Genomic DNA, 16,975 nt, shown 5'->3' with positions numbered 1-16,975 from the left:
GACCGGGGACCGGCAATGGGATCGCAACCCTCGGCGTCGCTCCCGCGCCCCGCTCAGCCAGTGAGCGGGAACCGGTCTGTATGTGGGATCCAAACCCTCGGGCGGGAGCCCATATTTTCCAAGTTTTAAATCATTTAGTTTCTTTAGCTTACTGAAGAAGAAATAGTGCATTCCTCATATTTAAATATGTTAAATATTCCTCAAGCCCATCTACCCTGGGGTTGTTTCGTTTTAATACTATCCTGGAAGAATGTCAATCTTTTGTTTCAAAATAATTTTAGACTTACAGGAAAGTTCCTGTACACCTTTAGCAGGTTAATTCCTAATTAACTCTCAAAGTAAAACCAGGAGAATCAAAATATTAGCCAGCATTCACCTTTATAGGGTTGACTTAGTTCAATTTAATGAGCATTTAGAAAGCCCCCATTGTGTGCTGGGCACAGGACACTGGGGATGCAGAGGTGAACAAGGTACACTGTCCTCCCTGAGAAGCTCTAGGTCTGGTGAAAGCACACATACATTTACGTCCATATATTCCAGATCCAACAGTCAATGGCAGCCTTGGGCGCAGGTCAAGACTGAACATATATCATTACATTTTGGGAATCTTCTAATAATCCCAATTCTGCCATTTTTCCAGTGGCCTTTTGCACAAGCTAACCCCTGTAGTCTCCAAACCCAGGGAATAAGAGGCAGAGTTTCTGCTGGGGATTGTGTGGATAAATATCCCCGATTTAAGGGGAATATTTAAGGAAAGAACCGAGAAAAGAACTGATGGGGAGCTATGTCTACCTGGTGCACACTCCCGAATCCAGCTGCATTGGTCAGTCCATTTGCTCCTTGATAGATCCCTGCCGTGCCTGTGGGAAGGAGGAACAGGGTACAACAGGTTAGGTGTCTTATAACCAGAGAGGGATGTGGAGGAAACAGACGCAGCGGCAACGTCGTTTCTTTGAAGTCTGACATCTGGGGTAGAATCTGTGACCTACCAAATCTCTCTGAACCTCAGTTTCCTCAACAGACGAGGAAAATAAATAACATCTTTCTCAAAGGATTATAGTGAGGATAATGAGATAGTGCACACAACACAGATTCTGGCCCTTGATAATTAGGTTTTACAAAATTATTTATTTAAAAATATTTTGGTAAAATATAAACAGCATAAAGTTTACCATCTTAACCCATTCAGTGACATTAAGTATATTCACACTGTCATGCAACCATCACCACCACCCATCTCCAGACCTTTTTTTAAAGTTGTAAAGTTAGAACTCTGTACCTGTCAAACAACTCCCTATTCCCCCTGCTCTGGTAACTGCGTTCTACTTCGTGACTCTACGGATTTGACTACTCTAGGAACCTCGTATAAGTGGAATCACACTGTATTCATCCTTCTGTACCCGTCAAACAACTCCCTATTCCCCCTGCTCTGGTAACTGTGTTCTACTTCCTGACTCTACGGATTTGACTACTCTAGGAACCTCGTATAAGTGGAATCACACTGTATTCATCCTTTTGTGTCTGGCTTGTTTTGCCTAGTGCAATACCTCCAAGGTTCATGCATCAGATTGTTTGCACAATCTGGCTCCTTTCGCACGATCTGACACATGCCAGAATTTCCTTCCTTTTAAGGGTGAATAATATTTCATTGTATAGATATACCACACTTTATTTATCCATCCATCAGTTGATGGATATCTGGGTCATTTCTACCTGTTAGCTACTGTGAACAATGCTGCTGTGAACATGGGTGTACAAATATCTCTTAGAAATCCTGCTTTCAATTCTTTTGGGTATATACCCAGAAGTGCAATTGCTGGGTCATATGGCAGTTCTATTTCTGAATGCTTTTGAGGAACCTCCATACTGTTTTCCATAGGGTGCACCATTTTACATTCCCACCAACAATGCACAACGGTTTCAATTTCTCCAAATCCTCATCAATGCTTATTTATTATTTTTTTATTTTTACAGGAGCCATCCTAATAGGTGTGAGGTAGTAATAATGGTGTTTTAAATAAATGCATAAGATGACTGTACTTCTTTGAGCTTCAGTTGGGAATAAAAATACTACTATTACTACTAGTGAGTACTATTTGAAAATGCTGTTTAGTGAGTAAGTAAATGAGTGAGCAAGTGGGGTGTCATTAAAGACAGAGTGGTCAGGGAAGGCCTCTCTGAGATGACGTTTGAGCTGAGACATGAATGACAAGAAGAGGCCAGTGATGGAAATATCCCAGGGGGAAGAGTATTCATCACACTGAATGCAAAAACCCTAGGGTGGGGTTAGCTTGGTGGGCTGGAGCAACAGAAAAAGGGCCACTAGGGTGGGAGCCTAGAGAGAAGGGGGTGGCTCCAGCAACAACTACAGTGAACTTGTGTGTGTCAGGCACCATCCTGAGCTCTTCATGAGGAAAGCGAAGCATAGGGAAGCTGAGTAATGTGTTCGTGGCCACGGCGATCGATCGTAAGTGATACCAGCTGGGATTGGAACCCAGGGAGTCTGGCTGGAGTCCGTGTTCTCAATACAACTACATGCTGCTGCTTCATTTTAAACTGTTTATGGAGTACAATTCATATACTATAAAATTCCTCCATTGTGTCAGTTCAATGCTTTTTAAAGTAATTTAATATAATCGTGTATCACCATGATCCTGTTTTAGAACATTCCTACAGCCCCCAAAGTTCCCTCGTACCCGTTTGCAGTCAATCTCCACTCCAACCCCCAGCCTCAGGCAGCTGCTGGTCTGTTGTTGATTCTATAGAAATTTTTCCAGAAATTTCACATAAATGGGACCACACAATATGTACTTGCTGGTGTCTGGCCTCTTTCACTTAGCATAATGCTTTAGAGGTCATCCATGTTGGAGGGTGTATCAGTAGTTCATTCCTTTTTATTGCCGAACAGTATTCCACGGTATGGATGTATAACCTCCAATTTTTGGCTATATGCAAATTTTTTGGATAATGCAACTATAAGCATATGTGTACAAGTCCTTGTGTGGATTATGTGCTCATTTCTTTTGGGGAGATCCCTAGGAGGAGAATTGTGGAGTCATGCGTATGTTTAAAGTTCTTTTTAAGAAACAGTTTTAAGAAACTGTTTTCCGAAATGGCTGTGCCAGTTTACATTCATATTAGCAATGCATGACAGCTCCAGTTCCTCCAGCACCTGGTATTTTCAGTCTTTCTGATTGTAGCCATTCAAGTAGGTATGGAGTGGAACCCCACTGCAGTTTTAAGCAGCATATTTCTAATGACTAACAATGTTGGGCATTTTTCATGGGCTTATTAGCCACTCATAATCCTTCTTTGGTGGAGTATCTATTCAAACCTTTTGCCCATTTAAAAAAAAGTTAGGTTTGTTTTCTTATTATGGAGTTATAAGAGTTCTTCATATATTCTGGATACAGGTCCTTTATCAGATACATGATTCATGAATATTATCTCCCAGTCTGCAGCTTGTCTTTTTATTTTATTAATGGCATCTTTTTTTTTTTTTTCCTTTTTGTCTTTTTTCGTGACCGGCAACGGGATCACAACCCTCGGTGTCACGCCCGCACCACGCTCAACCAGCAAGCGGACCGGTCTGTATATGGGATTGGAACCCTCGGCGGGAGCGCCGCCTCGCTCCCAAGTGCCACGCTCTACCGAGTGCGCCACCAGGCCGGCCCATTAATGGCGTCTTTTGAAAAGCAAAAGATTTTAAGTTCTCAATTTTTTCTTTTATGGATCTTGCTTTTGTTGCCTAACCCAAAGTCACAAAGATTCTCTCCTATGTTTTCTTCTAAAAATTTTGTGGTATTTGCTCTTACATTTAGGTCTATAATCCCATTTAAGTTAATTTTTGTGTATGGTGTAAGGTGAGGGCCTAAATTAATTTTTTCACATACGTACATACAGTCGTTCCTGCACTCTATAAAAGTCTATCCTTTCCCCTGTTGAATTACTTGGCACCTTTTAAAAAATTAACTGACCATAACTGTTAGGGTTTGTTTCCGGATTCTCTATTCTGTTTCACTGATTTATCTATCCATACACATTCCATCCTGACTTGGTTACTATAGCTTTATAGTAAGTTTTCAAATCTGGTAGTACAAGTTCTCTAGCGTTGTTCTCTTTCAAGATTGTTTTGGCTTCTAGTGACTTTGCATTTCCATATAAATTTTAGAATAAGCTCGTCAATTTCTACTGAAAGCTAGATGGGATTTTGGTAGGGACTGGACTGAATTGATATACTTCTCCTTCTATAAGACAAAGTCAGATAAGAAAGTTGGGGCCCGAAGCTGCAGGAAACTGGCTTGTATTTGATGTAGGTGCATGGGCTGCTGTCGGATTTTTAAAGCAGGGGCTTACACAACTGCATGCACATTTCTGAACGTCATTCACACGAGCTGCTGGGTAGGAAACAGATGGCTACTCAAGTGAACTGTGACCCATATCAAACAAAAAGCTTCTAGAGTCCAGGGATACTTTTTACATAGTGGCTGGAATGAGCACAATGGACTCCAGGGACTTTCTTCTTGGGGATTGGGTAGGAGACGATAAGAGGACAATAAAGGTGCCAGAAACACATCCATGAATGTTCAAGATGATGGATCCAACTGGACTAAAGGATCCCAACCCTTGCTCTGCATGACAATCTCCCAAGGAATTAAAAAAAATCAAAAAAACCCCAACAAAACAGAACAGTGTGAGGGCTCCCACCCACAGATAGTCTGATTTGAGTTAGTCTGGGGTGAGGCCGAGGCATCAGTATTTAGAAAAAAACTCTATGGGAGACTCTAATGCACAGCAAGGATTGAAAGCCAACAGTGGATGCCAAATCCTTTATTGTCCAAATGGGAGACTGAGGCCCAAAGAGGGAAGGCAAACGATGCTGATGCTGTGCCAGAGACTCAGCAGCAGAGAAGGACTCGGACCCTCTCCCGCTTCCCAGCTCACTGCTTTCCATGGCAGCATGTGACTCCCTGCACAAAGGCACTGGGGCCACTGATTGGTTCACGTGCACATGCATGCATTCGTGCATTCACTCAGCTGAGACTACTGAGTGCTTTGTGCACCAAGCCCCGTATCAGGTACTTCCTACATCATCTTGCTTCATTCTCATGCCAATTCCGAAAGGAAGGTACAATTAGATTTCCATTTTCTAAACAGAGAAACTGAGGCTTAGGAATGCAACTTGCCCGATGTCATAGAACTGTTAGGCTGTGGAGCAGGGATTCATTCTCTCATTCACTCATTCATTTATTGTGCTGGTACAGGGGAAAAACAATTTGAACGACAACTGATGTCTCATCAGGAACCACAGAGGCCAGAAGGAAGTGGCACAATATTTTTCACATGCTTAAAAGAACCAGCAACACAAAATTCTATATCCAGAGACAATTTCCTTTGGGAATGAAGGGAAAAGCCAGACATTCTCAAATGAAGGGAAACAAAGAGAATCTGTCACAGCAGATCTACCCTGAAGGACTGGGTATAGGAAGTTCTTGCAAGAGAAAGAAAGTGACTTAAAAAAATCTTGAAACATCAGGAAGGAAGAAAGAAAAAGGAAAACAGTAAAAATATGGGTAAATAAAGTCACTTAAGATAGTTCCTCTCTGTGTGGTTAGGCTAGTGACTCCACATATAATCAGGTTCGTTTGTTTCCGTTTCCTATCAAATTTTAGGACTTACTTTTTCAAATGGGTTTAATAATTACATAAAATATTCACACAGTTCCGAAGTCAAATCTACCAAACAAACAATGTCCTTATCTTGGGGGCGGATATACGCTGGGTACTGGGAAGGCAGTGAAGAAGAAAGCTTCCAGTCAGCTGCTTGCATGGGGAGCTTGGGGGCACAAGGGTCCTGTAATGCTGACTGGGGAAGGGGTGGGTTCAGGGAAGCCTTCCTGAAAGAAATGACATCTAAACCAACTTCCAAAGGATGAACAGGAGCTAGCTGGGTGAAGGGAGGAACATGACCACACGGGGCCTTCTCTCCTGGTCTCCATTACACAGTGGCTTGTTTAAGGCCCAGAAACCATAGAATTTGTCCACACCTGTGCCGCACGCTGGGATCCTACTCTGTCCGCAATGGCCTGCCTGCCCAGGCATGTTTAGCAGAAGGCCTAGGCCAGCCTATTCCATTCAAGGTTATCTATTTGGTCCTGGTTACCATGGCGACCCTAATGCTACAGCTTAGGATGCCACCTGCCTCAGGAAGAGTCCTGGATTTGTGTGTTTCCTCTTCTGATTTCTCTTTTCTTTTGTGTCAACCTTCTGATGATGACTTAGGGCAGGTTTTGAAACAAATAGGCCTCAGTCTTGTCCCCTGGTATTCTTCTTCCCAAATAGCCTCTTGTTTATTTTCATTTTGTGACCCAGGGTCATTTGAAGAATGGACAGCTGAACACACCACCATGCAAGGGGAGTCACAGAGCCCCCGTAGCAAGAAATCCATCCAGTGCCAGGGAGGACTGGGGACGATGGGGGCATGTGGCCCCAGAAGTCTTGTGCCACCGTATGTGGTCTTCGGAGGGTTTTTACAAACAGACCTGCCTGATGCTGGAATGTTAAACACTGACCTCTTGCCTCCCTTGTAGCTGGTGCAATGCCCAGCGAGGGCTGGGGAAGGCAGGGATGAGATGAGGAAAACGTCCTCTCTCAGGGTAATGGTGGCAGGTCCTGTGAGGGGTCCCCTGATATCCATTCAACCCTTCTCTCTCGTATTAGTAGAATCTCTGTTTTTAAGCTGGTCACATGGCTGATTAGAATAAACGCTACAATTCCCAGCTTCCCTTGTGGCTAGGTGTGGCCACGTGATGAATTCTGGACAATGAGATAGAAGTAATGTGTGCAAATTTCTGATTTTGCCTTTAAAGGACAGGGGTGGGTCTTCTCTTTCCCTGTTGAATGGGACCATCTTGGATCAAGCTAATAAGAGCCTGGACTCCTGTCACATTTGCAGAGCAGAACTGCCGCATCTGGTTGGCCTTTTAGGTGGGAAAGAGATACCCTTCCCTCTTGTTGAAGACAATGCAATTTTGAGCCTGTTGCAGCAGAGGACTGCTACCTTTTTTTGGCTGACTGGTTTTCTTGGGTTTTAAGTAAGAGTAGGCTCTCAATGCCTGACTAAGTAAAACATTTTTTAAGTGGATATTCATTCAGTCATTCATCTGTTCATTCACTCATTTATTCAACAATTTATTTCCTAGTGAGGTAGCAAATATTACCACGTGTGGGGCACTGTTTTAGATATAGTGATAAGCAAGCAGTTGATGCTGAATTTCAAAGACAGACAGACAGCAATCAAGGGAACAGGTATATAAGAATTAAGATAATTCCAAACAGACCAATATGCGGTGACGCACTAGTGCAGCACTACTGAGGACTGCAGACTACTGGTGCCTGCCCACAAACTGTTGATTATCAGTCCACGATGAGATAGACACAGAAATTGAGAACCAGTGTGCAGAAGCCTCTAGAGCAATTTAACAGAGTAATTTTATATCTGTTAAATCTAATAATGAAAAAATCAGGCTTGTAATTTATGAGATTTTATTTTAAAATTTTATTGTTTAAAAAATTTTAAAAATTTAAGTAGTTTTAAATCTCATTGTTTCTCAACCTTTTAAAAAATTATCGCCACCCTTCTCCAAGGCTCCTTTTTAGCTTTTTCTCTCCCCTAATTGCCCCTCTTCCCATGAAATTTTAATATTAAAGATATACTGTTTATCTGTTTAGGTACTGTACGTATAGTTGTACTTGCTACATAAAAAGAGTAGATGACCCTCCCACCCCCAACCATTTTTTGCTCCCTTGGGGGTGAAACTGTGCGATGTAAGAATACACATTCTAGTAATTCATTTTTATTGTATGGTTACATTAAATGAAGGAAAAAGCCCTGGTCCTTCACTACAGTGAATACGAGAAGCACTGGGTGACGTAGTGTCTGGAGGTGGCCTCCATTCCCAGTGAAGAAAATTCCCTTGCATTGGATGCTGTGCTAGGGCTGTTATGTACAGTGACTTGGTCGATGTGGTTACCACCCTCCAAGGTAGGTATTGTTATTCAGTTTACAGAAACTCAGTGTTGGAAACATTCCTTGACTCACCCACAAGTGAGTTGAAAACCGTTGTTCCTTCACCCCCACTAGGTTGGCCGTAATAAAGATAAAAAGAAAAAAGTAAAATACCAGGTGTGGGTGAGGCTGTGGAGAAAGTGGAACCCCTCATGCACTGCTGGTGGGAATGGAACATGGTGCGTAAAAAGTGATGGAAAACCGTTTGATGGTTCCTCAAGAAGTTTGTTAAAATGTACCCCAAAGGACAGACCAAATGGACTCACTGTGGTTAAAAGAGACATCCACACTGTTAAATAGAACCAACGTCCGGTGGAAAACCATTTGATGGTTCCTCAAGAAGTTTGTTAAAATGTACCCCAAAGGACCGACCAAATGGACTCACTGTGGTTAAAAGAGACATCCACACTGTTAAATAGAACCAACGTCCGCAGCAGGAGGGAAAGGGCAGACATGTAGTTCTCAGCCTACAAGTTTGTATCTTTCTAACTGTTAGAAGTTTTCTTTTCTGTAACTCAGCCACGGCAACTCTCAGAAGACAACACCAAGTAGCTCTAGCTGGGAATTCTACACTGACCTCCAACAGGTCACCTGGTGCCAGCCACCGACCCCCTCTTTCTCATTCTTGAGGTCCCACCGTGGATTCGAGCAGACAGAAACAGACTCCAAGGACATTCTTCTCCCCCTTTCTGATAAGAGGGGCCACATCAAAACCAGCCAGGGCCGGTCTATAGGGCCTGCGCAGTAACACACCTTTGTGCTATATGCACCCATTGTGCATGTGTGCAGCCTTCCCAGACATACTGATAGCATTTATCTAGGTCCACTGAGTGTGTGTGTCAACCTGATCCTAGGAGGCATAAATACCAGCCTCCTCTCCATCCTAATTGGAGTGCTTGTCTTCAGTTCTGCCCAAGTCTGCATGCCCAGATCTGCAGATTGTCTCTTTCCTGCAAAGTAAAGTCTCCCTTTTCTCTCCAGTGGATTTTGTGGTCCTATTTTAACAAGGTGCACATAAAGTTACCATATGACCCAGCAATTATACTTCGGGGTATATACCCAAATGAATTAAAAACAGGTATTTAAACAAAAACTTGTACACATATGTTCATAGCAGCACTATTCACAACAATCAAAATGTGGAAACAATCCAAGTGTCCATCAACGGATGAAAGAATAAACAAAATATGGTAGTATCCATACAGTGGAATGTTATTCAGCCCTAAAAAGGAATGAAATACCAATACTTGCTACAGTGTGAATGAAACTTGAAAACATTATGCTGAGTAAAATAAGCCAGACACAAAAGTCCACGTGTTGAATAATTTTCATTTATAGTAAATATCTAGAACAGGCAAATCCATAGAGACAGAAAGGAGATTAGTGGTTGTGGGGTGGGGGTGGGGGGTATTAGGAGTGACAGCTTAACGGGTATGGGGTTTCCTTTCGGGATGATGAAAATGTCTTGAAATTAGAGGTGGTGGTTTCACAACATTATGAAAGCACTAAATACCACTGAATTGTACATTTAAAAATGGTTAATGGTTAATTTTATATTGTGAGAAGTTTACCTCGATTAAAAAACAAAGCAAAACTGCTGCTCCCACCACCTCCCAGTTCCGCCCCCACGGCAAAAGGAGAGGCCCAGAAAGGTCAGGACCCTGCTCCTGCCACCCTCCGGGCACTCCTGGCCTGGAGGTCTGAGAGAAGAGACTAGATCTGAGTTTTAAGGGCTCCTGAACCCCACCTGGAGTTCAGGAAATAATTCTCTACCTTCAGCACCAACCTCGTTTTCTTTCCTTTTTGGGGCAATATTATGGCTTAATGCTAACCTGGCTGCTGCGGTTCCCTGCAGAAGGTTCTTCTGCACGGAGGGAAGACGAGCTGGGCCCAGCCCTCCCAAGCAACAGGAGCCCCTTTCTGAGATCACAAAATAGCTCTTGCGCGCTGAAGCTGCTTATCAGACGGGTGAGGTTTGGGATCTTTCAATCCTCCCTTATGACAGCTGCCAGAAGGAGGGCCAGGGTCCCCAGGGGGGACACACTACGTGTTCATTGGGAAGTGAACAAGTTTACCGCACTGATTTCGCACAATTTGTGTCTTCCTGTTTTCCCAAAGACTGGAGATGGTTACATAAGAGTCGGGGCTGCCTGTGATATGGGGGTGAACTCCCTGTGAACTCAGCCCCAGCTGTGCAAAGAGGGCACTTCACAGGGGCCTAGCAAATTCCAGATCTGATTTTACATGGGGCATTTGACAAACAAAAATCACATCTATATGGATATGTTTAATGGAGAGATATTTAAAGAAAACGCTGATTTCCTTATGAGGACTTATTTCTTATTAGAAATTTCTCCTCCGGCCGGCCCGGTGGCGCACTGGATAGTGTGCCGCTTCCCGCGGCGGCGCTCCCGCCCGAGGGTTCGGATCCCACGTACAGACCGGCTCCCGCTCACTGGCTGAGCGAGGCGCGGGAGCAACACCGAGGCTTGCGATCCCGTTGCCGGTCCCCGGTCCGGTACGGGGGCAACACTGAGGGTTGCGATCCGTTGCGCGGAGACATAAAGTATGCTTTTACGGGGGGCTTTTCTTCTGGTACCTCTATCATCTCCATGCAGAAACATGCATTTGAAATAATGCTTCTAAACTTGTGGTCCCAAACCAGCAGCATCAGCATTGCTCAGAAACTTGTTAGAAATGCAAATTCTCTGACCCACTCAGACCTACTTCAATAAGAAACTCTGGAAGAATCTCCATGGATGTTTATTGATCTCTACAGGATCATCAGAGGAAAGGTAATAGCTGTGGATAATTCATCTATGCTATAAAAATAATGAGAAGTTGAAAGTAAAGGTTATAAAATATATACTAGCTACGTATTAATACAAAAGAGCTGGTGTGCCTATATGGATAGAAAATGATTTTAAGTCATCGTATAACTTCGTATAATGTATGCTATACGAAGTTATTACGTCCTCAACTTCTCTGTTGGGAAGTGCTCCATGGTGGTCCAAGCTGGATGGACTGACGTCATCTTCCTTCCTCCACCAGTTACTTGTCACCATGTAATCACGTGTGAGAGGTGTAAGCCAGCCCAAGATTAGGGGAGGAAGGCAAACGTGCTGGGGTCATGTTTTGAGATATTGGCTTAGGACCCCTTCTTCCCACAAGTCCCATCTTGAGTCATGGGCCCCAAGCAGCAGATGAGCAGGAAAAATAGCAGAAATGGATTATGCCAGCTCTTGTGTTCCAGTGTAGGCCCGGGAGTTGGGGAGGATCTGAGATGCAGGCCAGTGTTTCTCAACTCTGCGGAAGAACATTGTTTTTAAATGTCTAACCCTCTGGGTACTAAGATGTGGTTCACTGCACATGATTAGCACGCAACTCACACCACAGGAAATTAATTTTCCATGTGTTTGGACAATCCTGAACTGCTCTCCACCCTGTGCAACAAGACAAGCCTATGATCCCGTGCTTGAATGTTTACCTACTTGCTGTAAACGTTGCTCACTCTTATTCTCAGTTCTGTATGTACATTATCATAGACAGTAGCAGTTTGTGGACTGGCCCCCATGGGTCAGCCAACTATGAATTAGAATAATGTAGGCAAAAGGGCTTAGCAAGAAATATGAAGAGGGATTTTCTTAAGGGGGGGTAAGAGCAATTTTTCTGGTCTAGAAAAAAGGAGTAGGGCAAGAGGTAAGGGAAGGGGGCAAGCAGAGAAAGACAATGAGTGGGGTGTGCCAAGGCAGAGGGATTCTACTCTCTGTATGCACATGCAGCTGCCAAGAAAACAGCAAGACCCTCCAAATCACAAGTGGCTTAAATGAGCGAAGCTGCTGATGCAGGAGCAATTATAAATGGCTTCAGTGTTGGGGAATGATAGGGAGTGGTGGGGATTGTGGCAAACTGGAAGGCACAGGCTCTATCTAAGGGGCAGCAGTTTGTGGCAGACACTGTTTGGCTCCACCATAGGCATTCCCAATTCCTTTCTCCCTTGCTAGTTTCATTCTATAAGGCTGATAAAGACAGACTCTTGCTTTCTCAGCCTCCCTTGCAGCTTTGGGATAGCCATGGTATCTAGTTCTGGTCAAGGAGTTTCTGGGAATGACTTTTCTTTGGTCCACACTTGCCCCTTCCCCCTACTCTTCCCCTGGGACCATGTGAGGATGTAATGCCTGGAGTTACAGCACGCATCTTGGGACGTGAGGCCACAAACATAAATGCCAAAGTCCCACATGCTGAGGCTGAAGGAGTGAAAAGATGAAAAGAATCTGGTGTTTGAAGGTATAATTGAGCTGCCAAACCAACCCCGGCATCCAGACTTCTTGTTAAATACTTAATAAATGTGATATGGTTTAAGCCATCACTAGTTGGGCTTTTTATTACTTGCAGCCAAAAGCATTCCTAATTGATAGAATGCTACCAAGCTCCAGCCAACCTCTGCCATGTAGGAAAGTGAGTCTAACGAAGCCAGGGCTTCTAATTTTTAAGAAGGAGTCAGACCTCTGGATTTGTACATGAAATTAGATACTAGAACTGTGAAATAAGATTCCAGAACTGTGGCCAAAATTCTGGAGAGTTTGGGGAAAGCTCTGAAAGACTAAGATGAAACTTTCTCACATCCCAGGGGAATGATGGCTGGGAAGAGAAATTATGTTGAAATGCTGAAAATAAAGTGAGGTCTATTTTTAACCCCCTTGAGCTCCAGGCGGAGATTTATTTTTTATTTATTTATTTTTTTTCCTTTTTGTCTTTTTTTCGTGACCGGTAACGGGATTGCAACCCTCAGTGTTGCGCCCCTACCGTGACCGGCAGCGGGATTGCAACCCTTGGTGTCACACCCGCACCGCGCTCAACCAGTGAGCGGACCGGTCTCCCTACCGTGACCGGCAGCGGGACTGCAACCCTTGGTGTCACACCCGCACCGCGCTCAACCAGTGAGTGGACCGGTCTCTATATGGGATCCAAACCCTCAGCAGGAGCGCCGCCGCGCTCCCAAGTGCCGCACTCTACCGAGTGCGCCACCGGGCTGGCCCACCAGGCGGAGATTTATACATACTATACAAGGAACAGAAGGGGATTCTTTATGTACCTGGAACTGTACCTCCACTACTTCAGGAACCCATGTGGATGGATGCCCATCCCTCTGTTGTCCTGCACTTCAGGTGTGGACTCTGGGTTCATTCATTCAGTTCATGGCACATTTTCCTCATGAGTCCTCCTAAGACTCCTCTTGACTTATTTGTTTCTTCTCATTCCCCACCACTCATAGGTAATAACTCTGGTGGGTGTGGCTTTATTTAATCCAAGCCCTTGAAAGCCTTTCAGTTATTGGCATTAGCAGTGGACAGATAATAATAATAATAATAAAATAGTAATAATAACAGACTTCACTTATTGAGCACTTGTTAAATTCCCCAAGGCTAATCATTTTCCATGCATGATCTTGTCTAATGTCCACCACAACCCTAGGAAGCAGGTCCTTCTGGTAAGTGACAGAGCAGGGTCAAATGCAGTCTGGCCCAACTTGCAGCCCAGGCTGGCAGCCAGCACATGTCCTGCCTTTCAAGCACCTGTGGGAAATAACACAGGCCACTGCCTGCCTCCATTCTTTTGGGCCAACCTAAAATATTCTCACTGTCACCCACAGATTTGGCATGCCATCCCAGGCAGTGCAAAGAAAGCCTCATGGATAACTCCAATGAGCAAGCATCCTCTCATCAATGCTTGCTTTGGAATTCATCTTACAATCTCTTTCTCTATCGCAAAGGGGCCTGCTGTACTGGATCCATAGTGACACTCAAAGGCATATATTTTCCATTTTAATAAAGTCTTATTGATGCTGGTATTAAAATCAAACTGCCAAAAACCTACCAAGACTGCAAGTGAAAAAGGTTTGGAAGTATGATCGGGAGTGATATATAAAAAAAGCTGATATAAAAAGCGGTCAGCAGATAATGTATAAAATGGAAAAGCCACAGGTGTAGAGAAGGGTGAGGCTGTCACAAAACCCACCCACTCAAGTACCCTAACCCTGGCCCAAGTTCCAGAAAGGAACAAATCACAGACCTTCACAGGTCTGTTTCTCTGTTTCTTTTCTTTATCCAGAATACAAAGTGGTGACGACAAGGACTTGGCAAGCCCTAGCCCTGGCCCTGCCCCTGACCTGTGGTGTAAATCTTTCATTCATTCCGACACTCACTTGCTTGTCCTTCATTCATAACTATTTACTGAGTGCCTAGTATGTGCCAAGATTTCTATCCTGAGAAAGAGCTAGGTCCTGTCTTTTTGGATCTTAGATACTGGAAGGGGGTGGAAGACAACAGAGAATCCACACATAACTAATGATTTTCCCCAATGACTATGGGCAAGTGGTTGAACTGTCTAAGCCTCACTTTTCCCATCTGTAAAATGGAGCTAAGCATAATTTACTTATTTGGCTTATGACAAGGATTCTGGGAGGTAAGGAATATAAAGGGCACAACCTAGCATAGCGTACATGTTCAATAAATGGTACCTAGGATTATTACTCTTTGTGTGTTAGTAATCATCACTGGAGATGCCAAAAATGCTGCTATTCCACTGACTTGCCATTTTAAAAAAAAATTTATGGGAATAAAAACATCCAGGGAAGATTAAAAAATCCCCCAAACTTAGACAGGACCAAACAGCAGACCTGAATGAAAACAAAGGCTTCTCGGGTACCCAGATTGAGTTCCCAGCTCTGAGACCAGCAGGGACACATGGCCCATATGCCGTGAAAGGAGATGTCAGGTCTTGCCTTGCTGCTGCTGAGCTGTCTAGCCCATTTTGCCATCTTCAAAAACCCAAACCCCCTCCCAGAGCCTGTCCTCCCGCATCTTTGCTCCACGTGGAGTCCAGCTCCCATCTGTGTTTAATCAAATCAGTTGCTAAATGTCACAATGGCCTCATTCACAGGTAGCATAAAGCATATTTAACTGGTAATAAAACAATCTGCATTCCTGAGAATGCCATTTCAGATGGTCTGCCCTGTCACTGTGTCTCTGCCATACGAGTCGGAATAATTCTGTGGGTGGGGGTGGGGACCAGAAGAGCAGTAAAGCTGCGAAGAGAAAGCTTTTGCATGCCGAGCCACACGTGCACCGTGAAAAGATGTCCACAGTGCAGCACGAGAGTCCTCCAGGCACACACTAGACAGAACACCTACATTTGTTAATTTCAGTTAAGAAGAAGATTGATAAATATGGAAGGCCTCTTAGAAGGGGTGGCATTTCAGCAGAAGCTAGATGGATAGGAAGGAGCCAGCAACATGAAGACACAGGGAAAGAGAATTCCAGGTCAGGAGAAACAGCAAGTGCAAAGGCCCTGAGGTGGGAGGAAATGAAAAAAGCCAGTGTGAGTGAAATGGAGAGAGTAAGGGGGCAATAGGTGAGATAAGGTCAGAGGGGTCTTCAGGGGCTGAATCATGAAGGCTTGGGCAGTGGGGAGAGGTAGGGGTCACAGCAAGGTGTTGGGATTTATTTCTGATTGCAATGGGAAGTACTAGATAGGGGCTTTTAAACAGAGGAGTGACATGATCAGATGCAACATAGGGAAAGACCGACTGTCTGATTTCACCCAGTGTGGTGGAAACAGATCAGGGGATCATAGTGGATCACAAGACGAAATGCACTTCCTGCTAAGGATTTCCTCTGCAGGGATTCTTGGGAATGGTAACCCATCAAGATCAAAGTTTCTGAAGCAAGTAATACATGTTGGAGAGCGATTTTCACTGATATAGTCCCATGGAAGGCGATGAAGTTAGAGATGCCTTCTACTTCCCTGGTGGAAATTTGGCAGTGATGGAGCATGTGACCCAGCCTGGACCAATCAGTGCATCATAGTGCTCTGACCTCAGTGACTGCCTTAGGGGGTGTGCACCTGAACTAAGCAGGTCCAATGAGAGTGAATCTCAAGATGTGTGGTAAAGAGGCTGGAGCTGCTGCAGCCACTTGGGCACCACGAGAGCAGAGTCTGTCAAAGCACAGCCATAAAAGACAGAGAAAGAGGAGAGAAACCAGGTCTGGTTGACATTTTTGAGCTCTGGATCCATCTGTGCCTGCAGTCCATAATACTTTGGTTTTTCAGCTTTTTTAAGTCAATAAATTCCTCTTAAGAATACTAAGCCAGTTTAGGGTGGGTTTTATTTTACTTGTGTCTAAAAGAATCCAAATGAGATCAAAAGTCCATAGGTAACAACTAAAGGGAGATGGGCCTGGCATAACTAGGAAACTGGCTGGATGCTCCCATGACTAAGTCCCAGAGTTCCGCATCTGAGGGATATAAGACAAGTAGCAGGAAAAGCCCCAAACAGGATGTCCTGGGGTCAAGTCCAGCTTTGCCCATATGTCAGATGTTGGGTGCTGGGCAAAGAGGGGTGAATGTGCTTGTTTTCTTTCTACCCCTGTTAGAAGGGAAGATCTGGGAGGGCAGGGCTTTCTCTTTGGTGCACCTTACTTATCTCAAGTACCACACACACCTGCACAGGTACAGGTGGTGCACAGCAGACACTCAACGATTCTATGTTGAATTGACTCAATGAGAAGACCTGATGTCTTCCTTCAAGAAGAATTGATGGATTCATGAATTCAACAAATGTTCATTCATCACCAACACTATGCTGATACTATATTAATCTCAGAGAAAACAGAGATGAAGAAGACATAATCTGTTTCTGCAAGGTCATGCATTCATTCATTCAAACTGGAGACTGAGAAGTGACCCACCTGCCATTAATTTCACAAATAATGGCCATTCTTTTTTTTTTTTTTTTTTTCTTGTCTTTTTTCGTGTCCTGCAACGGATCACAACCCTCGGTGTTGCGCCCACACCTCACTCAGCCAGTGAGCGGGAACCGGTCTGTATGTGGGATCCAACCCCTCGG

General features: G+C 44.2%; 1 protein-coding gene across 3 annotated transcripts in view; it reads right to left on the bottom strand.

Annotated features, from left to right (window-relative positions):
• EYA2 (EYA transcriptional coactivator and phosphatase 2) overlaps positions 1-16,975 on the bottom strand; it is a 200,996-nt gene that overhangs the window by 122,498 nt on the left and 61,523 nt on the right. For all 3 annotated transcript variants that reach the window (XM_008572544.1, XM_008572547.1, XM_008572546.1), the window contains exon 5: positions 793-860. In XM_008572544.1, the coding sequence (XP_008570766.1) occupies positions 793-860 (68 nt within the window). The remainder of the gene's footprint in view (positions 1-792; positions 861-16,975) is intronic.

Source organism: Galeopterus variegatus, unplaced genomic scaffold, assembly GCF_000696425.1.
Source record: "Galeopterus variegatus unplaced genomic scaffold, G_variegatus-3.0.2 Scaffold805, whole genome shotgun sequence".
In the NCBI taxonomy this organism is placed as follows: Eukaryota; Metazoa; Chordata; class Mammalia; order Dermoptera; family Cynocephalidae; genus Galeopterus; species Galeopterus variegatus.
The sequence above is the reverse complement of the archived record's forward strand: the minus strand, read 5'-3'. Positions and strand labels throughout refer to the sequence as shown.